Source organism: Dryobates pubescens, chromosome 6 (genome assembly GCF_014839835.1).
Source record: "Dryobates pubescens isolate bDryPub1 chromosome 6, bDryPub1.pri, whole genome shotgun sequence".
NCBI classification, from domain to species: Eukaryota; Metazoa; Chordata; class Aves; order Piciformes; family Picidae; genus Dryobates; species Dryobates pubescens.
In genome coordinates, this window is record NC_071617.1 from 14,705,115 (window position 1) to 14,729,347 (window position 24,233).

General features: G+C 42.6%; 1 protein-coding gene across 3 annotated transcripts; it reads left to right on the forward strand.

The window, feature by feature from the left end:
* The first annotated feature begins 15,305 nt into the window (after window positions 1-15,305).
* Window positions 15,306-22,800, forward strand: CCDC28A (coiled-coil domain containing 28A). Of its 3 annotated transcripts, none has more exons than XM_054162457.1 (6): window positions 15,306-15,354; window positions 16,262-16,456; window positions 18,583-18,746; window positions 20,827-20,981; window positions 21,535-21,557; window positions 22,557-22,800. In XM_054162457.1, the coding sequence occupies exons 2-6, from the start codon at window positions 16,299-16,301 to the stop codon at window positions 22,609-22,611; spliced, it is 555 nt and encodes a 184-aa protein (XP_054018432.1). In that variant the 5' UTR covers window positions 15,306-15,354; window positions 16,262-16,298; the 3' UTR covers window positions 22,612-22,800. The 3 variants fall into 3 exon arrangements, with proteins under 3 accessions (XP_054018432.1, XP_054018435.1, XP_054018433.1); XM_054162460.1 differs by having other exon boundaries at window positions 15,352-15,416; XM_054162458.1 differs by lacking the exon at window positions 15,306-15,354 and adding an exon at window positions 15,542-15,605.
* Window positions 22,801-24,233: the final 1,433 nt, after the last annotated feature.

The following is a 24,233-nucleotide window of genomic DNA, read 5'->3' on the forward strand; positions in this document are numbered from 1 at the left end:
TTAAGGGAAACCTGAAGAAAGCTATTCCACCAGTACACAAAGGAGTTTGGGAGCAAGGCCACAGACAATAGAATACAAACCAAAGGCTCAATGGCAGTCAGAAGAGTTAAGATCTACAGGAAACACTTTATGCAAAAGTTGCAAGTCACTAATTCTAATACATTAATCAAGAAAAGTCTTTCATTTTCACATTTTCCTTGGGAAATAATAATATTAATAAAGCAATGTGTGTTAGTGTTAATCAAAGAACAAAACCACCTTTCTTGAGACCTCAGTCCAAGCAGGTTACCAGTGGATAACTTTGCAACTTGGAATGCTCCCACTGGTTTGCTGTTACAGACAGTGCAAGTGAGTGTGTATGTGCACTATTTGTAGAAACTGACGAGAAGAACATGGTGTAAATGGACTAAATGGTGTTTAATCAGAGGTTTAAGCACAGAAGGAATTGTAAGCAACAGCCTTGTGATGAGGTAGCTGTCAGGACTGATTAACAGAGGATGGGAAGCAGTCATCCTCTCATATTGAATTCTTCTGGTTTTATTTTGGGACATAATGTCTTCATTAGTTCTCAGATGTGTTTGTTTGGGATAGTCATTTGATAAAACCTGCGGTCTGTTCACTGGCGTGTTTGAATTGAGAGGAGTGTCTCTTTAGATGTTTTGTTTATACTACAGGAGTATTGTGAGGAAGCAAAGGCTAAGGTGGACTTAGATATCTAACACAGTAGGAAGAAAACAAGCAAAGAGCTCAGTTCAGGTGCCAGCTGAAAAGAACATCGCAACCTCTCTTCTGGGACAGGTTCCATAAGGCCATGAGCATCTTTTTTTTTTTGGTTTGGAAATTACTCTTTTAAAAATTGTCATTATTTTGAAGTTTTAGAAATAGGTATTAAAACAAATAAATTTTTTTAAAGATACATTTACCAGTTTAATAGCCTTTCTGACAGTTCAGATCAAATTCTGATATTGCAAATCTTTGTGCATTTTCTCCCGTGCAAGTAGGAAAAAAGCGTTCAAAAGAGATTTGTTCACAGGAAGGAAAAAAAAATAACAAAAAGTCAAAGCTTTAGGCAACATCTAAGTGCAGTAAAGAGCCTCAGCATAATTTCAGCGTCAGTGAAAACTACATCACCTATTTCCCTGGTTCCTACATCTGCAAAATGTAAAAGGTACTGCTGTGACAGCTTGTATATTTCTGGTAGGAATAATGTCCCATAGAAAATGAAATCTTTTTAGGACTAACCAACCAAGTGAAGATAAAAATCTGAATTTTAAATGCACTGACATTCTCAAAACATTCAGAGTCTGTGCATTTATTCAAGAACAATACTGTTTTTTCTCATTAATTTACTTGGGTCTGTTTTTTATGGGATGGGCTGTTACTGTATGGAATATTCAGAAAAAATACAAGTGCTAAAGACATGTAAGTATGAGTGACTGAACTGTGAACAGGGGTTAACTGAAATCAGTAGAGGATAGTCTCTGAGCTTGTTTCTTCCCACGCAAAAGAAAGGGACATAGGAAGAGAAACGGAGCTTAAATACTTGCACAGTTGGAGATTTTAAAGTATTCATAGTGCTGGAAAGGAAGCATGTAAAACTTCTAAGTTCAACGGAAATACAGACTTTCTTAGGGACCACATCCCATGCCCCTAAGTTGTCTGCTTCAAGTGGCTATGGCTGGAATTTAGTTTTTTTCTGCCAGCACTTTGTGGATGTTCCTACCCCTTTCCTATACTCCTCTGGGCTGGGGGGAGCCCTGGGGTAAAGCAGGCACCACCAGCCAGGGGTCAATGCCTGGCAGGGTGGCCTGCCCATGGGTAGCCACCTCTGCAGCTCAGGGCCCTAATCGTTCCCATCAACAGTTTGTGGCACTCATTGTGTGTGAGTGGTGGGAGTGAGTGGCTGTTATAGTTGTGCCTGCTGGTGAAGGTGGGCTACAAGTTCAGTGGGCAGCAAACTCTTCCACTTGTGCAGCTAAGCTTGGCAGAGCTGTGACCTGGCATGTTAGGTCTCACACCTGCAAATACCCTCAGTCAGGAGTGGGAGATACTCTCAGAAGAGGAACAGAGCCTAGAAACCCAAGGTGCAGAAGAGGAAGGCAGACTAAATGACAGTAGAGACTTCACTAAATATTTCAAGTCACATTGATTTAATTTCTAATGAAAGTTCAAAGCCCACTGTAAAGTTCATTACATCTGAATTGTAGCTGCCTTCTTTTGGCATTTGAAGCCTCAATCCTAAGAACCCAATAACTTTCATGTTCTATTGCAAGAAACAGAATACAAGTCTTGTGGGAGCTACTCATCCTCTGTTATGGAATGAATAGTTCTCTTCCCTCAGTTTGCTTCCACAATCAGTTTGGGCTCTCAGAAACAAATGGCAAGCAGTAGTACAAGAACCACATGTCTAACCATAAAACACTGGGCAGCTCTTCCTACTGTAGTTACATGCCAAAAGGTTGGTTTAGATGTGGTCAGCTGGGATCGACAGGTTCATCCAGTCTAGCTTAGTCCACCAATTCAAGCTATGTGCCTGTGCAGGCTATTTCTGTGTATCAACCAAGCTGATACACAGAAATAAACAACAGTACAACTTGGAGGGATAGAAGAGAGTATATCTTGTTTGCCCCCAGAGAGGAGCTGATGAGCTTTAGTTTGTAATATAGAAAAACCCGCAATGATCTGGGCACAGCATCAGGTTCTGTATTTTTTAGTTACTTTGGCTGTTGAGCTGTAGCAGTTTGGTGTAGGCCTAAAATAGTGTCAATTCTGCAAGAGAAGGATGTTTTCTGACATTTTATTCTTTCCTGGTTAACCAAAAAGTATGCAGATGCTCCCATTCTTGTTGGGACATTGGACTCTTTTCATCATCTAACACTGTGTTTCTATCTTCAGCAGAAAACCTTGTTCAAAGAAGCCTACATAAAATAGGCAGAAAAGGGAAGTAGATCTGCCTTCTGACAGACTTAAATGGTACCAGAATTTTGCCCATATCTTTCATGGTCTGTGGCTCATGACTGCATACTTTTTACACTTTATGTAAATACTATCAAATTATTATATTAATTACAACAGAAAAATAAAAGGTGTTTTGTTTGGTTTTTAAATTTATACACCACTATATTAGAATGAAGATCACCTTTGCCTGACAATGCATCAGGACTTCCAGTCATCACTTTTCTCTGAGCTAACCAGTTCCAGAAACCGGTATTTGTGTGTACCAGTACTTGGACCCAGCATGGCCAAAAAGAATCCTTCCTTCTCCAGAAATGGAAATCTTGTGGACATTATTTAAAACTACTTGCAAAACTTCTCTGGTGTTTCTCTGACACAGGTTGCTTACAAAGTCTATTTTCCTGGATGTTTCAAAACTCTGGCAGTCCCAGGCTCTCCATGTCTGGCTTATCCCTGGGTCATGCACCTGCCTGAAGCCTGGACCTGAGCTTTCTCTTCTGTTTAGTTCTCTAATATTTTTGCCCATTTTCTTCACCATGTTGTCTTCACTGTTAAACAGAGACAGCAATGTAACTCAAACACCTTCATCCTTCTTATTCAAAACGTAGCAGATGTATCCATAGTTAGATGAGTTCAGTATTTTCTTGAGCACCATCTTAAGTGTTACTGTGGGGTTTTTTTCACCAGTTCCAGTGATTTTCCTGTCCCAGATCTCTTTCCTCAGTTCTAACATTGAGCTAAAATGTATTCTCCAAGGCTGCCCAGCTTGTGGTTTAAACCTTGTGTCTTTCTGCTAGCTGGTCTCTGATCTTTTCAGAACTACAGAGCTCTGTATGTCTATACAAGTGCAAGAATCAGCACACTATTTTCTGTCAGGTAAAATCTCTCAAATCCTTTCTCATTTTTCTATCTTTACACAGTTGTCTTTGGATAAAAGCCACGTTAGCAATGGTGCAATGGAACAATCAAAGTTAACTGCAGTAGGAATGACACCACTGAGGAAGTGGTAGTTGTAATGGCCTAAGGATATGATTCAACAACACACCAACCAGGCATAACATCTCTTTGCCACTAAAAGAGGAGCTCTTCCCCCCTCGCTTCCTTCCTTCTATTCCTGCTCACAGACACATGGTCTGTAGCTTGCTCTGCAAGCATCTGAAGTCACAAGCAGAGATATCTTTCAGTAGATCAGGTCACTCAAAGCTCCATCCAGCCTGGCCTTGAACACTTTCAGGGACGGGGCACCAACAACCTCTCTGGGCAACCTATTCCAGTCTCTCACCACTCTATCATGAAAAATTTCTATATCATATCTAACAAAAGCCTAATGTAAGTTCTATATAATTATTCATTATTAGTGGGTTACAGAGCAAAAGGTATGCATACAGCAAGTGACTGGAGGTCATTATTTGTGAAAGAAAACCTTCAGCTGGATGAACAAAGGCTGGAGGAATTATTTTCTGAAAATCAGACTCAACATATGGAGATTTCATAAAGGCTGGGTAAAGCCTTTTGTTGCCATCCTTAGCTTTAATGAGAACAGTTTGTGTTGAAAGCTTTTGCAAATTCCATACGAAATTTTTGCTTATCTAAAACACTGGGCATATTTATGTCTTTTTTAATTGTGTTGTATGTGGTCCCCTTTGAAGTAATTATACAGTTTACATTTTGATTCATTAACTAAATATTGTAACAAAAAATAATCCTAAAACAGTTTGAAAAACAATTCAGTCAAACAAGACTTGAAATTGTATTCTTTCTAAAAGGCTGATTGTCTTCTCAAATGAATGCCTCAGGACTCAGGGCAAACAATACATCCAACGGACGGGAGCCTCTTAAATTGCTTCTCAAACATGCAGGCTGTGCTGCTCACTAAAGCAGAACTCAGCTTCTCCTTAGATATTAGCTTCCCACCATCAGTTGCTATCTCTACAGCCAAGCACTTGTTTAAACTGTATATATGTAACACTTCCAAAAAAATGGTTTTGTTTCAGTTGATGAACACAGAAGGATGGTATACCAGTCAGTCACAAATTATTTTTGATGTGTTGCAGCAACTTCTCCCTTGGCATAAAATGCAGATATCGGTCACTGAAAGAAAAGTAGGGCATGACAAACCATCTATCAACCAACAGGGATTTCCCCATTCTGTTCCTTGGAGGTGGACATGGTTTGTCACTGTGATCTCACCAATGGATGAACGAGTTGTTGGTGCAGTTATAGTGGGACTGTGCAAAGCAACCTGTGACAGACTCCACCACTGTCTAACTCTCCATTTTTTAGAGGTTTTGGATACCTCTTGATATTTTCAGATTCAAACAAGCAAACAAAAAAACCAAACAAAACCAAACCCAAAGTAGTTCCTAAATATATTTAGCAAACTATCCATGTTTTGGATATTTACAGGATTCCAGAAAAACGTAGGAAGAATTTAGCACTGTGGCAGATCATTAAAGGTCTCTGGCTGCTTTGTTTTTGTCTGCATCTACCTGATGACTGGTTAGGATGAGATCAAATGTGTTCATGCTGCACATCTCAGTGTTTCTGTTTATATACCCAGAGGCCCAGTGTTTCTGTTTATGTATCTCAGAGACTGGCATATTGCTAGTAAATTAAGTCAATCAAATACTTTCAAATTCCAAAGTAATAATTTTGAAGACTGACAGCAAGGGAAAAGCTATTTTATGGCTATCTAGAAATTACACTGAGCAGCAAAGTCTACACTGCATGGAGTAACAGTTGAGTATCTATACACCTGTAAACCCAGACACTCAAGGCGATGCATGTGAAGGCTGGTGTGTTTGTGTTTTCTGTGACCTGTGCATTGGAAGCACCACTGCTTTACAACTAGTGTAAATGATCTGAGTTACTGGTGCTGCAGAAGATGTCTTGTAAAGAAAAGTAAAGAAAGTGCTGCACTTTGGCCACGGCAACCCCATGCAGAGCTACAGGCTGGGGTCAGAGTGGCTGGAGAGCTCCCAAACAGAGAGGGACCTGGGGGTGCTGATTGACAGCCACCTAAACATGAGCCAGCAGTGTGCCCAGGTGGCCAAGAGGGCCAATGACATCCTGGCCTGTATTAGGAATAGTGTGGCCAGCAGGAGCAGGGAGGTCATTGTGCCCCTGTACTCTGCATTGGTTAGGCCATACCTTGAGTACTGTGTCCAGTTGTGGGCTCCTCAGTTTAGGAAGGACATTGAGACACTTGAACATGTCCAGAGAAGGGCAACAAGGCTGGTGAGAGGCCTTGAGCACAAGCCCTATGAGGAAAGGCTGAGGGAGCTGGGATTGGTTAGCCTGGAGGAGGCTCGGGGGTGACCTCATTGCTCTCTACAACTACCTGAAAGATGGTTGTAGCCAGGAAGGGGTTGGTCTCTTCTCTCTAGCAACCAGCACCAGAACAAGAGGACAGAGTCTCAAGCTGCACCAGGGGAAGTTTAGGCTCAAGGTGAGGAGAAAGTTCTTCACTGAGAGAGTTATTCGTCATTGGAATGTGCTGCCCAGGGAGGTGGTGGAGTCACCATCCCTGGAGGTGTTCAAGACGGGATTGGACATGGCACTTGGTGGCATGGTCTAGTCGTGAGGTCTGTGGTGACAAGTTTGACTCAATGATCTTTGCGGTCTTTTCCAACCTTGGTGATACTATGATACTGTAATTAAAGTAAAGAAAATGAGGATTTTTAGCACATACTGCTTTCTGAATACTCCCCAAAGTTTTTGGGTACCAAGTATGTGATCATACAGTCACTGTAATAAATGCAGCTGTGTTTATTTCATTGTATAGATCAGACAGACTGTACAAGCTAAGCATTAGTGTCTTGATCATAAATCTGTAAAATAAATATAGCACTGTATGCAAGATTTACTCAGACATACTTTCTGTTCCAAGTGTTTTCAGACTTGGCAGACTATGCAATCCTTAGAGGACTATAAATATGCAGAGTTTTAAGCATTTCTAGCAAAATAATTTTTTTGTTATCTCAAATAAAACATATAAACATTTTGCTTAACAGCATAAGAATCAAGTCTTAAATAGTGAAATACACTTTAAAAAGTTCTGTTTTTTCCTTAAAAGTGCAGTGACAGAAAAATAAGGAATTTCAACCTGTTTCCTATTTAAAGAACAGCCTCTTTAGAATTGAAAAAAAAAATGCTGACTGTATCTGAGACTTCTTTCACGAGTCTCCCTTATGGTCTTTTTCCAGAAGTTTGCAAATTTAATCCCTGATTGTTCATACACATTAAAAACAAAAGCCCCAGAACAAACAAAAAAAATCCCCATAAAACCAAACCAAACCCAAAACACACACATACACCCCCCCCCCCAACAACAACCACCTCTGCTGTTGGACTCTGCCCATCTGTCCAGCCTGTCGAGGTCCCTCTGCAGAGCCTCTCTACCCTCCAGCAGATCAACTCCTGCCCCCAGCTTGGTGTCATCAGCAAATTTACTGATGATGGACTCAATGCCCTCGTCCAGATCATCAATAAAGATGTTAAAGAGCATGGGGCCCAGTACTGATCCCTGGGGCACACCACTAGTGACTGGCTGCCAGCTGGATGTGGCACCATTCACCACCACTCTCTGGGCTCAGCCTCCAGCCAGTTCCTAACCCATCGCAGTGTGCTCCCATCCAAGCCAGGGGCTGACAGCTTGGCCAGGAGTTTGCTATGGGGAACGGTGTCAAAGGCCTTGCTGAGGTCCAGGTAGACTACATCCACAGGCCTCCCCACATCCACCAGGCAGGTCACCTGATCATAGAAGGAGATCAGGTTGGTCAGGCAGGACCTGCCCTTCCTAAACCCATGCTGGTTGGGTCTGATCCCTTGGCCATCCTCTAAGTGCTGTGTGATTGCACTCAGGATGACCTGTTCCATAATCTTTCCTGGCACTGAGGTCAGTTATAGCTGCAGTTTTTAATACCAATACAATTACTTTGATCCACAACCAAAACTTGTAAATGCAGAGACAACTTTTTTATATGTTTCCATATAGTTTGGGGGGGGGGGAGGTTGGGGAGTGGGTGTTAATGTATTTTGATAAGGAGGTCTGTCATTCAAACCTATTACAATATAGAGATTAATGTAAGAAAACCTTAAAATAGAAGTCTTCTCACTAATATCTATTGCAGCATACTGTAACTATTAGACAATATACAACTGCCTTCAAGGGAACAGTGCTATTCACATGCCCAGTGTATTCCATCATGTATTCAGGGCTTACACATTTTGCTGCAGAGGCCCTCTTTGAATGAAGAGGAATACTGCACACAGTCACAAGTGTCCTGTTTGGACCCAGAACCTCATTATTTTTAGGATTTCCAAGGCAAAGGAAAATGCTTCAAATACATAATTTTTCCTTTCTTAATTAGAGTCACTACAGTAAAATCGTATTAAGAAGAATTTTTAGCATATGTATTGCTTAGAATCATTTTTCTGTACAAATATTTCTGTGTACAGTTATTCTCCTTAGGGAATGGATTCTTGTTTGGTTTTAGTTCTGCATTTGTATATGTCTAACAAAACAAAGTCTGAAATTACAAACACGCTTTGTTTGGGAGACCAGACATACTCAGTGGAACTTCTCAGCAATGTGTCTTCTAGCCTGGAAAAAAATAGTCACTTGATGCTTTTGAAACATCATAGCAGTTGTATTTATACCAAGCCACCATGCTTGATGGTAACAGAATCTATGACAAAAATTAGTTTGCTGCTGTGCTTAAAACATGGTTGATCACGTAGCTCCAAGCTGCTTGATTGTTCCCTTTTTTTCCCCCTTTGATCTTTTATCCATCTGTTGTATGATCTTTGTGCTAGGAATTGCCTCTATTTGCTCCCCGAGTTTGTAGAGTTTTCCACCAGTGCATTCTTGCCCATGACTAAAGATTCAGAGATACAGGCAGGTGATTACATCCACAAGCTCATGTTTGTGCACACCAGAGGTAAGGATGAAATTGCTAGTAAAAGTTAAACTTCACTTGCTGGAGTTTCCCTGGCATGCCTTGAGTTCCTCTGTACTAGCAATACTGCTCAGTGGCATTTCATAGAGTGTGAATACTAGTTTACCCTACTGACATTAGGTGTAAACACTGGCAATGAAAATAAAACAATTTTTGTAGGCACTTTGCCAAAATACTGAAACAACTGAGCAAGTATTTCATTTCAGTTGCTACCTTAAGACTATTTTGTTTGGGGTTTTTTTTCTCTGCAAGTTCTTACTCCAGTATGGCCCTCTTGTGATAAATTAATGAACAAAAAGCAACATAAACATCATTACTGCTACACTGAAGACCTCAATGAGTACCCACATAACCAATTCAGCAGGCTGCTCAATGGTGAAGAATTTGCCCAAAGTTTGATTTATTTTAAAAGCACATCATCATTGTCTGCCATTGAACATGCCTGCAAGCATTTGAAGGAGTCCTGTGCAAAAGGTTATTTATGACAAAATTAGTGAAACAGACTGGTAGATGGAATAATTTAATGATACTGTATTTTAACATGCGAACAAGCACTGTCCAAGCAAGACAATGGTGAAAGATGGAGATCAGAAATCATTCTGCACAAAAAGTGTTTTTCCTCCACATTTCCTTTAGGTGACTCACAGCCTTATCCTTCCAAACAAACCTCTTTGTACAAGGTAACAGCATCTAAAGGCAGAAAAACCAGTTTTATATCATTCTAAAGGAGGAGGCATCACACACTAGTGAACCATCAATGCATTTCTTGCTAATCTTAGTTTTACATCCCTGGTAAAGCTTGGAAACTTGTGTTAGGTTTGGTCTGGAATGTTGGGTGTGCTGGCAGAGCCAGGGATGCATTTTTCCTTTTCCATGTGGAATATCAGGATTACTAAAACAACTAATGCACAGTTCAAAAGTGCTTTTTCCATGCAAGACCTTAATGTATACTACAAACATTTAGAGGAAGGCAAATGTAACTGTACAAGAGGGGCTCTGTATCTGTTGAACACATGTAGAACGCTAGCATGTTATACAACTAAGAATTGTACAAGCAAAAACTTCTTCACTTGGACTGTAGTGCAATAGTAGAACAAGTTACCTGCATGGGTGGTAGAATCTCCATTCTTGAAGGTTTCAAGGCTTGGCCAGACAAAGCCACAGCTCACCTGGTGTGGCAACTGCCTTGCTTTAAGCAGGAAGTTGTGCTACAAGACATAGGATAAGCCTTTGACAACCTGGCCTGACTACACAGCTGACCCTACTTTGACTTGGAAATCTCATGATATCCTTTCCAACCTGAAGTATCCATGATGCTATGACTTCAAGAGGTGCTTTCTAACCACTATTGTTTGCATGATACTGTGAATACAAAATCCAGACTAAGTACTGCACATTAGTAATATTCTTTCTTCAACATAATTTTTCAGACATGTAATGAAATTGAGGTTATTTTCTCAAGACAAGACCACAGATTATATACCAGGGGTCCATCCAGCAGCTGAAGAGAGGGCAGGGAATGAAGGCCCTGGGGGGAACTGATATTAGGCAGCCCATGGCCTATGCAGTCAGAGGGTCCCAGGTGGGACAGGTCAAGACCATTCAGGCCCTAGAAGCCTAGTTCCTGGAGTGAGTGCCGGGTAGCACTGGTATGTGCATTGAAACTGCATCTGAAACACAAAACTGGTGGGGATGGGACAGTATTCAGACACCAACACACATTTGCAAGCTTCTTACAATTTTTTTCAGGCATCTGCAATTGGCTGCTGTGGAATTAGGACCCTGGGTTATACGGACCTTTGCTCTGAGTAGCCCAGATGTCTTTACAGTTGATGTACATCATCAAAGCTCCCATGACAGGAAGAATCAGCTTTCATTCCTAGGGAATGTCTAGGGGGATCATCTCAGGCTTTAAGGGACTATTAAGACAAGAGGGCAAAGAAGAACTGCAGAGAACTGAAGATACATTTGGACAAAGAGAAGGAATCAGGGCATGACAAGAGTAGATATCTCTGGAAATGAGGAAGGCTGGAACAAAACTGACCAAGAAAGTTTCAGGAGGACATTATCAAAGAGCTACAAGAGCTGATGTACTGTAGGAAACTAGGGTAAACAGAATGGAAAAGCTTTGAGTAGCCATCGTCCATCAGAGGCAGCCTCACGTGTAAACACGTAAGCAAAAAGATTCTTCCTCCTACGGGATTCAGCAAGTCCCTTCTGTTCTCCTTCCTTTCTCCCCTCATTGCTGCGTGTGGGTGCCCGAATCACTGCTGGCCTGAGGAAGTGGTTTTGTTCAATATCCACACTCTGGCAAAAGATTTGTTTTGCTTTTGAGCAGGCCACATATTTGATTTTTTGCTGTCTAACCAAGAAATGATGTTTTTTTCCAGTAAGTTGACACAGCATACACATATACTGGGGGAGGTTTTAAGCTACTTGTTCTCAAGTGTAACAGTGCTCATTTGAATGGACTAAGGAAGTTCATGATGTGGAAGCTGATCAGTAATAATATAGAAGTCTAAATATTTATATTTGCTTATTTACCTTCAGCTAGACAAAATACTCTGTGTATATATAAGGTATACACGTTGACAGTTTTCAGTGACATTGCTTGAGGATATACCTGTCATCATTCTGCATACACATGGACTTAACCCACACAATTCTACTTCCGTATTTAATCTGGTGTTAATTAGTTTTCTTTCTGTGTAATTTCAGTTTTGCTGCATTCTTCTGTGCATTTAGCAGACTGATAGATATACATGCACCTTGTTATACTTGGAGTAGCAAACCAGAAATATGTACTTTGCTTCACATGAACAGATATGTCCCAGGCTATGCTCTTTTGTGGACGGTGATGCTACAGTGATGTCATGAGTACAAAGTGCCACCCTGTGAAATACATCTGAGATAATTACAGAAGCTAAAGGACAAGATGCTTTCATCATTGTCTTGGAAGCCTTTTGAACCAACTTGCCAACTCAGGTTAACTGAACAAGGTTTCCAGAAAGAAGAATCTGATTTTATTTGCATGTATATCTCAATACAAAGTACAGACTAAACTTCTTTGAAGTTCTTCTTCAAAGCATCTTCAAAGGTGGGCCTCAAGTTTCTAAGAAGATATGCATGTAAATTAAATCAGATTCAATTAACTCTTTAGTTTGCTTCTTTAACAATAAGATTGTTACTATTAAAACATTGTTACCCTTGGAGCACGTCAGTCAACAAGTATATACAAACACTACCACTGTAATGCTTGATGGCATTGTGAGACAAAAGCCTTATATAGGAAGAGAAAAAGCATTTTCCAGACTGTGAATCATTACCACAACAGAAAATTATGCAAAAGCTCAGCTAAATGGAGATAATCCAAAGCACACTTTTCCCCCTCCCTGGTGAATGTATGATACCTTTATTTGATTCCAGGCAACAGTGTTATCTGCAATAGCATTTGTAGTATCAAATCACGACTATACTACCTTTGATTCTTTGCCCTTAACTTACTGCTATCTTTCATAAGAAATTAATTTTTGCAATAAAGTTACTTTCACTACAAAAACATACAATGTCTGATGCTTTCCCAGTTATCTACCCTTGTAGCCTCTGCTAAATCAGATATAGAAATAATGTAGACATTTTAATAATAATTCTAATGTGATGTAGAGTGCAGTGATAAGAAATGTACTTGGAACAAAACATTACCTGTGTGCTAGAAGTGATTGTATGTCTTTTCTAGGGTGACCCAGGGAAACTGCATACTGTTTTTGTCAAGAGTAACTAAAGCAGGTTTGATGTGGAATCCACCTGCTTTCTGAATATAAAAGTAATTTTGTTTCAAAAATGCTCATATTAGTGATGAAAAGTTTTCTCCTTTATTTAAAAACAGTCTATAGATAGTCTATTTCAACTGCTCTAGTAGAAACAAGAGATACCTAGTCACCTTCTAGCCTAACAGTCAAACCTCTTTGCTTTATTCTGCATACATGGAACTATTAATCACAGAGGAAAAAAAAACACCCCAGACCTCTATATACAAACTGCAACATGGGTATGTCCACTTGCTTATATAGTGTGTGAGAAATAAGCAGAATGAACACAAGCATTTCTTAAGTCACCTTGCAGAAGCTCATACAAATCTTGCAAATATCTACACAAATCTGTCTGTAAACCTTGCTTTTTCTACTTGTTTAGCCCTCCTCCCCCCAAATACACACATATACATATCTATGTATGTATGTGAATGAGCATTCTACTTAGGAAGCCCTATGGCAAATAATCTGTGGCTTACAGCCTGTGTGAATTTTGCTAGCTCTTGTTTCCCTGTAATGCATGCCAAACTAGATATCAGAAGCTGATATAGAATCGAAAAGATGGTAAACTGTTTCTGCTTCTCTACTTGTCCCTTAAGTCTTGTACTACCACCTTTTTGTTTACTGTACCTTCAGTGTTACAGATGTTTTCTTTCTTCTCATACTATTTTTTCCTGTGAGACTTGTAGCTTACATACCAACACACGCAGATTGTTTATTCTGATAAGTGATCTGTCAGTGTATCCTCTTGCAACAAGACTGTTAGTTACGTAACACAACTGATCCATGTCCTCAAAGTCAAGCGGAGTCCTGCTGCAAGGAATTATTTTCACTGCAGAGCGACCTTCACTGGACATTTGGTCCTTGTCCTTCACCTGAGAGTGATTGCATATACAATCTTCCTTTGGCAGCACCCATTTCTGGACTCAGAGCAGTCTCTGAGTCTCACAATCACAACATCCCACAGAAGTCTTGACAAGGCACTGTCATATCTAATTGCCTCTGAGGTCTAACTTAAGACCTTTAAGAAGATTTAGAATTAGGTTACAATTGGAAAATCAGGTTTTTACTATCATATAATGTCTAGACAGAGGTAGCCTACGATGCATCCTAGCTGCACACCTGTTAATCCATGGGATATATTGACATACACTTGCAAACAACCAGTAAAGCTTTTCCCCAGTCTGGGTGACGGAGATCATACCACCCCGCACAGCCGGTGCATCAATAACATCAGTGTTTTCATCAGAAAACACACAATTATGAACAGGTTTCTTCAGGAAAAAACCGAGCTCTCATCACAAATAGAAGAAATTCAGGTTGACAGACTGTAAATAGTTGATAAACTCACCTCTCTAGGCAATAAAGCACTGTCACATGGGGGGAAATTGCCTCGAGCTACCATCCACAGCTGGGAAAGGCATGCCAAGTGTTCAAGCCTACAGAGCCATCCACGACGGGGCGCACTGAAGAGACAAGCGATGACCAGAAATGCGTCTGAGTTCCTCTACACTAGAGTCAGCACCTGGAGATAAGGCTTAGGGGAGCTGAATTTATTTATTATTAAGGCTAGGTAAGCATGATCTGCTAATACTGCTTGCCTTGAAAATTAAGTTACAGTAAGGCAACTGCTCAGTACTGGAATCAAGGTCGGGAACGGCAGAGAGCTGTAAAGGAAACGTGGCAGCAGGGCCCTCCTCATTTAACTTGAATCGATGGCTTCCCCAGCAACATCTATCGGGGGGTGAAACTGTGTAACAGAAGTCCTCCTTGTTTATTTATTAATCAGACTTATTATGTATCGCTGCTACTTCTGAACAGCCCGGGAGGGAAAGGTGAACAGCGAGGCTCCAACAGCCTCAGAGCGCGAAGTGGTGCTGCCACCCGGAGCACAGGGCCTGCCATTGACGAGGATCTGCCTCGCACCAAACCACACGCTTCAAACCCGCCGAAACATTCGCACCCGAGCTTCTCTGTCTCAGCAGGTGGCAAAGCTCCCTAAGTCCCACAAGGCATGGAATGCACTGCTACTGAGAAGGAGACAATCCTTTTCTAATCATTCCGCTCTCCTTCCGTTTTTCATGTTTCGGGACTGTGGAATTCGTCGTTTCGCCGGCATTTCTAGCGAGGTCAGAGACGCCTCCCGACACGCGGGGGCAAACTGAACAACTCCACGGCAGCAGCAACGCGGCCGGCAGCGGAGGACTCTCCCGCCCCTGTGGAGACCGCTGTCCACCCCAGGTGCAACAACGCCCACATGGGCAGCCACCGCCCCACTCCAGCTGTCTCTTGGCGCTCAGCAGAAAGCAACCGCCAGCAGCCGCCTCCTTCGGCCGTTAACGGCTGTTTGGACTCCACCCTCAGCCCGGCCCCGCCCTTCATGAGGGGAGAGGGAAGAGAAGCTCTGCTGTCGCGCATGCGCAAAGAGGCACCGACCGAGGTGCTCCGCGCGCACCCCGAGACGGCCGCCTCTTGCTGCGGAGGGTTCTGGGAATCGTAGTCACCCTGTCAGCCACAGGAGTCAGGCCGCCGGCATGGGGCGGGGCTCCCACAATGCAGCTCGCAGGGCAACCCTTCCAGGCCACGTGACCGACGCCCTGGGCTAAGCCTGCCACTTCCGTGGGGGAGGGGTGAGGGCCAGCCAGGCCGGGGGGGCTCGAGCGCCGCTGCGGGGGCGGGGCCTCCCCCTTAGGTAGCGGGCGGGCAGGGGGCGGGGCGGCGGGGGCCGGGAATAGGGGCTGGGATAGGGCCTGTGCGTCGGCGGTAGCTAACTTGCGCCGGGGCTGGGCCTCGCGGCGTCTTTCCCCTCTGCCTGGATGGCGAGCGGCGTCCCAAGTCTCCGTCCTAATAAAATGGCGACATATAGTAGGGGCTGTCCCAGGCAAGGGGCAGGGCACAACTGGAATGTGACGGCGGGTCGGGAGCGGGCAGCAGCGGGAAAGCGGTCCTCGGAAGGTCCGCTGGGTTTGTATCGCGGTGCCGACGGTACCTTCCGTGGGGCGGTGGGTTTCAGAGGAGGCGTTTCCCCAGGCTAGATTATTAGGTAGCACCCATTAATAGCATATATAATGGCAGCAGTCTAGTAAAGGAATTATTGGACAGCACCCACAAAGAGCAGTAATAACTTGGCATCAGCTGGGTGTTGACAAGGCCATTGCTGTCCTTTCAGAGGAGCTCGTTTGGCAAGGATGAATAGCAGCATCCTCATGCCACCACCGTTTCTCAGTAGTTTGACGGGCATGGACTTGAGCAGTCATGGTGTTGCATAGCGGTAATCCATGAGAGCTGAAACTTGAGATCATTTTGAGGGACCTGTCAGCTGAAGCTGGTGGAAATGCTAATTCCTTCCTGTTTGGTTGATCAGATGGGCTTGGATAACTTCTGAAAACTGGATTCTCTTGCTCAATGATGAGCAATCACTCATTTCTTCAAAGAAACTATAAAACTGTAGTTGAGTGTACTGCGATTTTCCCCCCCTTTGCTTTAATTGTAAATGCCAATTTCAATGGATGTTTCTTTTTTTCCTTCCTTTTGGAGGACAAGAAACTAGTCTAGATCCAGTAAATTGGAAGAAATGGAGGAAAGGAAAATCAAGAGGAGGAGCCCCAAATCATCTACCAGTCATCCTGCTCAGGTTGCTAACTCCAAGAAAAACTCTGTGCCAGTCAGTAAAAGCATAGCCTTTTCAAATCCTGCACCACAGCCTGCGGTACAGAAACCAAAGTTAAAACGGTAAGCTTCGGAGCATCCTGCAAGCTCGGTGGAATGGGCTGCCCGAGGAGGCGGTGGAGTCGCCATCACTGGAGGTGTTCAGGAGGAGACTTCATAGGGTGCTTGGTTGCATGGTTTAGTTGATTGGGTGGTGTTGGATGATAGTTTGGACACGATGATCTTGAAGGTCTCTTCCAGCCTGGCCTGGTCTATTCTATTCTATTCTAATGCTCAGACAGGCTAAAGGGGGGTTAGACTAGCTGGGACAGAATAAAGAGCTTAAGACTTGTGAATTTTTTTTGCCAGTGTTGACTTTTTTAGCGAAGTGGTTTGTGTTTCATGCAATACAATGTTTGTTTTACAGAAATGTTGCTTGCTACTCTTCTAGTGAGCTTTGTAAAATGTTACACACTGCTATAGGCTCATGCTGATGACAATTTAGCTGAAGAGACAATAGCCAGATGTGACTGGTGAAAGACAAGAGCTGGATGATCAAGTATGGTAAATGTGGGAAGGAGCTGTGAGGAACAAGTGAAATGCTATGTGACTGCAACGTTGGAACTGACAAATAGGATAGGAAATAGACATAAATTGAACAGGATGAGCTGGTACTGGAATTTCCAGGTATTTGTTTGGGGACATATCAGCAGTGGCAGCAGTAGCTCCCAGGCCCATTATATGTGGAGAGAGCCATTCAGCTCTTCAGAAAGCACTGTTTTGTAGTAGCTTCTGTGTTACTGATAATACATATGTTTCAGTTTGGGAATACTAATATCTCTCAATTTAGAAAATGTCTTCAATGTGGCTCATACAGGAGATGAATGAGTGAGGAGGGATTTTGGAAAGAAATGTTATCTAAGGAGAGGCAGCTGAGTTTATTGACTTTTAAGTACTAGCTGAAGCCTTAATAGTGAACTGTTGCATTAGCATAGATAGTCAATTTGGAGGAGCTGGTATGGGCTTGATGAATAATGGACTGCTAGTTGTTTCAGCATGTAGACTGTAGTCTCTATGATGTGTGTAGACTACAGAAACCATTAGGCTGGAAAAGGAGTGATTGTTTCCTGTAGGACAGATAGGATTTATGACTTGCAGAGTATGGGGAGAGGATTCAAGGGAAAGGTGAGGCTCACTAGGCTCTAAGCCCTATTATCTTCATGAATTAAATAAAAGCACTTAATAAATGTGAGTACTTTTAAAAATACCCTATAGCATTCTGAATTTTAATATTCAACTCAAAACCTTTCACTGAATCAAATTCTGAACAGACTCACCATGAGGCTGCAGGAGCAGCCATGCCAGTGTGAAAGACAGGCTGCGTGCACACATGGTGGATGGGCAAATCAAGGATGAAAGCAGCTCCTTACCTGAATTGTATTAGGTTAGGAAGGGGTTGGTCTGTCTCTGGGTCAAAGGTGGAATGTCCTGCTTCTCACTGGTAATTGTGTTTAACTTCCATACCAATTGTGTGTTCATTTGGATTTACAATTCTTTTTGGTGCTGTCCATGTATTATCTATGGGCACATGGTGCTCTGAACAGACACTGTGTCTAGAAAAAAAACCACATGGGATTCAAGAATTTTGCTGGCACTGTTGCAGAGCAGTAGGTGATTTGCAGCATGTTTAACATTTGGGTGTGGACTAGTTCCTGTTGATAGGAGTACTGGCAGATTGCTTTGTGATGGTGACTTTCAAAGAACAGAGATGTTATTGGAAGGTGGGAAGAAGGTGCTCAAGGAAGACTTCCCTGGAGGGAAGTTCATCCTTCTATATGAGTTGTTTCCCACACTGTTTACAAATAGGGTTTTGGGTGATTTTATGTAGATAATGCCCCATGTGGATGTGTCATTGGTGGGTAATAGTCCTCTTTAGAGTATTAAGATGGCCACCACATACATATGCTCCATTGATGTTTCCCACTATTGGCAGGAAAGGAGATTGTTAGAATCCTTCATTTGGCAGCATCAGACTGTCTAGGGACAGTGATACTGTTATTTATTCTTAAGCCAAATGGGTGATCCATTTTGTAACTTGGAGTGATTGAAAGATGTATTTTCCATTTCCTTTTCAAAGCTCAGCTGTACACTTCTCTTACCTTTGAGATTCTCAGTGAAAGCAAGAAGTAATATTTTATTTTTCCCCCCAGTGTGATAAAAGAGAAAGCCAAACCTCCAGGAGATGAGGCAAAAGGGGCACAGGCAGCACCGATCCAGCATTCTTTTCTCACAGATGTGTCAGATGTCCAAGAAATGGAAAGAGGACTTCTGAGTCTCCTGAATGACTTCCACTCTGGCAAACTTCAAGCATTTGGTAAGTGCATTCATTTTCTGCATGCAGTAACTGTTTTTGTAGCTGTGCAAAAAACTTTGCTGTGTGGACAGAGTGCCAGTTTGGCATATGGGACTCTCTAGTGTGAAATGAAGTTTAACAATTAATGTGTTTTCCTGCATTTTTTAATTCTAGTCCTAATGCAAGGTTATCTTCAGTATGAGATTATGCAAATGCCATTTCCTTCTTCCTTCCATCATGGCTTATGAAAGGCCATATCTTGTCTTACAGATTTAAAATACCATGGTTAAAGCTGCTCCTTTATGGTAGCATAGGAATAATAAACTGTATTTAGCACCTGACTTTGCTGCATATTGCCACATTAGACTCTTGGTAACAATTTCTGTGGAGTTCAGTGCAAGCTGCATTTTACTCATCTTCCTTTTCTCTTTGCATCCTACTGTTCTTACTATGTAACAGTTGACATAGGTTTAAGAAAAAAACATGGCACTCTCCTACTTCCTTTTTTCTCCAGTATTGAGCAGAAAGCTGCATATATGCCTTTGCAATTGTAGTGTGAGGTCATAGTATCATAGTATCAGTCAGGGCTGGAAGGGACCACAAGGATGATCTAGTTCCAACCCCCCTGCCATGGGCAGGGACACCCCACACTAGATCAGGCTGGCCAGAGCCTCATCCAGCCTGGTCTTAAACACCTCCAGGGACGGCGCCCCAACCACCTCCCTGGACAACCCATTCCAGGGCTTCACCACTCTCATGGTGAAGAACTTCCTCCTCACGTCCAGCCTGAATCTCCCCACCTCCAGCTTCATTCCATTCCCCCTAGTCCTATCACTACCTGATATCCTGAGAAGTCCCTCCCCAGCCTTCTTGTAGGCCCCCTTCAGATACTGGAAGGCCACAATTAGGTCACCTTGGAGCCTTCTCCTCTCCAGACTGAACAGCCCCATCTCCTTCAGTCTGTCCTCACAGGAGGTGCTCCAGCCCTCTGATCATCCTCATGGCCCTTCTCTGGACACCTTCCAGCATGTCCATATCCCTCTTGTAATAGGGGCTCCAGAACTGGACGCAGTGCTCCAGGTGGGATCTCACCAGAGCTGAGTAGAAGGGGAGAATCACCTCCCTTGACCTGCTGGCCACAATTCTCTTGATGCAGCCCAGGATCTGATTGGCCTTCTGGGCTGTAAGTGCACATGAGAGCTCATGTTGAGCTTCTCATCCACCAGCACCCCCAAGTCTCTCTCCTCAGGGCTGCTTTCCAGCCAGTCACTGCCCAGCCTGGATTTGTGCCTGGGATTGCCTTGACCCAGATGCAGGACCCTGCCCGTGGTCTTGTTGAACCTCATGAGGTTGGCTTGTGCTCACCTCTCCAGCCTGTCAAGGTCCCTCTGGATGGCATCCCTTCCCTCCAGCGTGTCTGCTGCACCACACAGCTTGGTGTCATCAGCAAACTTGCTGAGGGTGCACTCAATGCCACTGTCCATGGCACCCACAAAGATGTTGAACAAGACTGGTCCCAGGACTGATCCCTGAGGGACTCTGCTTGTCACTGGCCTCCACTGGGACATGGACCCATGGACAGCCACATTGGTCAGTACACCAGTGGTGGTTTTTCTGTAGATAATGCCACAATGCATGTGTCATTGTTGGGTAATAATCCTCTTCAGCTTATTAAGATTCCACACTGACTTTACGAGAGAACCTGAAAAGTCTGTATTAAGTAAAGCATCAGTTACAAGGGAAAAAGCCTCACCAAGATGAATGAAAATAAGAAAGAAGGGTGATTGTGATTAAAGTTTAAAACCCAGAGCCTTCTTAATTTGGAGTACAGGGAAACCACACACATTCTACAAACCCCACAAAGCAACAGTTATTACATCGGGAATACATCGGGTAGGAACTGCAAGTTCAGCACAACACAATACCAGACAGGGTGACAGAAACTTCAGTAGTGAAACAAGGAAGCAATCAACGAGAAAGCAAATTAACTTGTATAGTTAATGTTTGAATTCCTCTTCTCTAATGGAAAAAGCTGTGCACCTTCATCTTCTCTCTCAGGTTGTTGGGGTTTTTTTGCTAAAGCTGTTGCTCATCCTTTCAGGAAATGAATGTTCCATCGAGCAGATGGAGCATGTGCGGAGTATGCAGGAGAAACTCGCTCGCCTCAATCTGGAGCTCTATGGGGAGATGGAAGAACTCCCTGAAGATAAAAGGAAACTGGCCAGTGACTCAAACCTGGATAGGCTGCTGTCAGATGTAAGTACTGGGAGAGCAGAACACATGGAACTTTGCCCACAGCATTTGGCTGTGAGAAGTGATGTACAGCTGCGGGGAGCATAGTTCTGTAATGAACCAAGGCACAAGCTCTGCCCTCACCTTGGGCTTGAGAAAACACACTTCCATGTTTTCCTTTATAGGCCACCGCTTGTTTTGGTGAGTGGAGGAGTCTAACTGTAAACCAGCTAAAGATGCAGGCCTATTTAGAACAGCCATTTAGTCCATCCTCCTGGCATCTGAGGATGACCACACCTAACAAGGAATTTATATCTGTATATACTGCACTTTCTTCTTTCTCTAGTGTTATTTCCAGAAAACCCCAACATTTCTTTCAGCTTCCTGAGCAGGAGGTTTAAATGTAGTTAATGCAGAACTCGGTGAAGGTTTCCTCTGCTTTTTGTAATAAAACCATACCTTCCAGCCCAAACTACTAGTGATTTCCTTCACTGTTTTAATGTTCCATCATAATGAGCATAATTGTTGCATTTCAACTGAAATGCCATTTCTGATATTTTTCACTTTTACATTGCAGCTGGAAGAACTGAATTCATCTATGTATCCTTTTAGAAATGGCTATTTCGCATTAGAACTACTGCTCATTGTAATCAAACTATAGTGTGTTTCTCCAGTAACTGGTGTCTTCGCAGGAGTCAAATTGCTTTACTAACAGCATGGACTTTAGGTCCTTCCAGTACATAAATGACTAGATACTAACACTTTTAATTCCAGGGTGGGTTGTTTGGTTGGTTGTTTAGTTGGGTTTTTTTGGTTTGTTTGTTTTTCCAAAGGGTGATTGATTTTGTTTGAAGTGGTACACATTAGCTATGACAAGCCCATCAGAAGCAGGGTCTTTTTTGCATGTGTCTTGCTCTTGCTGAGACATTGTGGAACAAACATACTTAGCAATATTTGTTCTTTCCCATGCATCCGTGAATCCTGTTACCTTTTAGGTGTCTTAGAAATACATGCAGCTGTCACTGATTTTATTGTGAATAGTGGACTGACCTAATTTCATTTCTAGAGTCAGATTGTAGTTGAGTCCAATACTTTAGCAGAGCTTTGGTAGTTGAATAAATGTGTGCTCTTAACCCACCCAGAAGACAAGGGTGGATGGCTTAGCTTATATGCTTTTTATAAGAACAGAGTTGAGGAGTGCTGGTGTTCAGTTTATGCTGCAGTCTAGTTATTTCTGATGTTACACACTTTGTATGCATGGAGGAAGGTGGGACTCAGCTTTGAGACTAAAGATACTGCACTGGTATATACATTCTCTGACCGTGGAAGGCTGTTTAAGGCTAGGTCTCAACACAAGTGGAATGTGGTATCACTTAACAGTGACAAAATTACCTGCCACTTCCCTTGATCTGCCAGCTAATTCTGGAGGTAGGTCTTAGGCAAGGAAGATTACTGGTTGAAAACACAGGAATTAAAACTGAATTCACCTGGACTGGTGCATGCTCATCACAGGACTATTCACAGTTTCATTGTAACAATGCTATCTTGTTTATACCTGATCTGTATGTGAAAATATTACTCCTTAATGGTTTTCTTCAGCCAAAAACTACATTTAGCAGATGCTCAAGATATTCCAAATGGTACCACAGGCTGAAAGAACAGCTTTATCACTTGGGGCTCTTCCAGAAGCGCTTGTTTTCTTTTTCCTGAGAAGGGAATCTGGAACAGTGGCTGGGTTTGGGGTGTCTTTTGGTGTTTTAGTAATTTTAAACCATGCAGAATCAAAGTGCAAATTCAAGTGGTTATTTTTGCAGAGTCCTCTTTGAGCACTGTATGACGTCAGGACTCAAGTGTTTCATTTTAAGTAGGTGATTGTGACACTGCTTTTCATTATTGCCTTATTTAACAGAAAAAAAATGGGGAAAGGTGGAAGTATATTTCTTCTGCTCAGTGGTGTGGGGTTGAAAATGGTATGTATATAAGCTCATCGGGATTTCTCCAGTTTTTATACAGGTAGCAACGATGTTGCCTTTCTGAGCAGTACGTGGGTACGTGTACTCTATCTTTAGTGCTTTGGTGATCAGTGATGCCACAGATGAATTTATTTTTAATAAAGCAAAACATTTCAGTTATGACTTTTTGTTTAGAGAAGCTGCTATCCGTTCAGCTGTGTTAAGATAGGAGCTCTTGCATGGCCTGAATGTTTGCAGAGTTTACTTTTTGCATTACTGTGAAGAACTGCAAGATGTCACCGAATTAAGACTAGCATGCATGCTAGCAGTCCACACCATTTGTGAAATAACAGAAGTGGGTAAACAGTTGTTGTTCAATAAATCCAGTATATGCAATTTTTTAGTCATAGCTGTAAATACTCTGGTATTAACTGGTTTCTTCTTTGTGTTCAGTCAGGAAAAAAATAAATGTGTAAAAATCAGGCTGGTTTTAGATGCAAAATTTCTGTCCTGGTCCAATCTCTACCTTTGGTTTTAGATTTGTTTTATACTCAATTTCTAGGTAATACATTCAGATTCTATATGCTTACTGCACAAAGAATGAAATCTATAGCCTAGGTCAGAGCAAAGGTTTTACCTGCCTGAAGCGGGCCTGCGGGCAGGGAACAAAAGGTGGCTGTTTGGCATCTCTGGAGGTGGTGCTGCTTCAGTCACAAGATGCAGTTGTAGATTCCATTAGCTCCAGCTCCTTTCTGAGTCACATGCAGCACCTAATTTGCACTCTGCAGCCAGTGATATATAAAGATCATTTGAATACCACAGTGTGCTCTGTCAACAAATGCAGCCCCAGATCACTGTTATTCCCAGCAGTGTAATGCATACTGGTCTCCAAACACTTCACTATCAGGAGTTTTCACAGTTTAAGTTATTCTACACACAAAATTCTTTCCTTTTGGGGCTCTGTCACCTAACTCCCCATAGCCTTGCAAGTAACTTACAAATGTGTGATCTATTGGGTGTCTCGATCTCAGAATTTCTGCAAGTGTGTAACATGTAGGTGTAATGCAAGGTATCACATTAGAAAAATATCTTTCCCATGCAGCTACTCAGACTTATAAAAGAATCATCACTTTTTTTTCTTCAACCTCTTTAAGTCCACAAGAACAGGGAAGTGGTCATCCCCCTGTACTCAGCACTGGTGAGACCACGTATTGCATACTGTGTTCAGTACTGGGCCACTCGCTGCAGGTAGGACATTGAGGTGCTGGAGCCTCTCCAGAGAAGAGCAATGAGGCTGGTGAAGGGCCTGGAGCACATGACCTAC

Coding starts and splice junctions, on each gene's coding strand:
- CCDC28A (XM_054162457.1), top strand. CDS start 16,299: ATGGAGGAAAGGAAAATCAAGAGGAGGAGCCCCAAATCATCTACCAGT. Junction 16,457..18,582: donor CAGAAACCAAAGTTAAAACG/GTAAGCTTCGGA, acceptor TTTTCCCCCCAG/TGTGATAAAAGAGAAAGCCA. Junction 20,982..21,534: donor TGGATAGGCTGCTGTCAGAT/GTAAGTACTGGG, acceptor TTTACATTGCAG/CTGGAAGAACTGAATTCATC.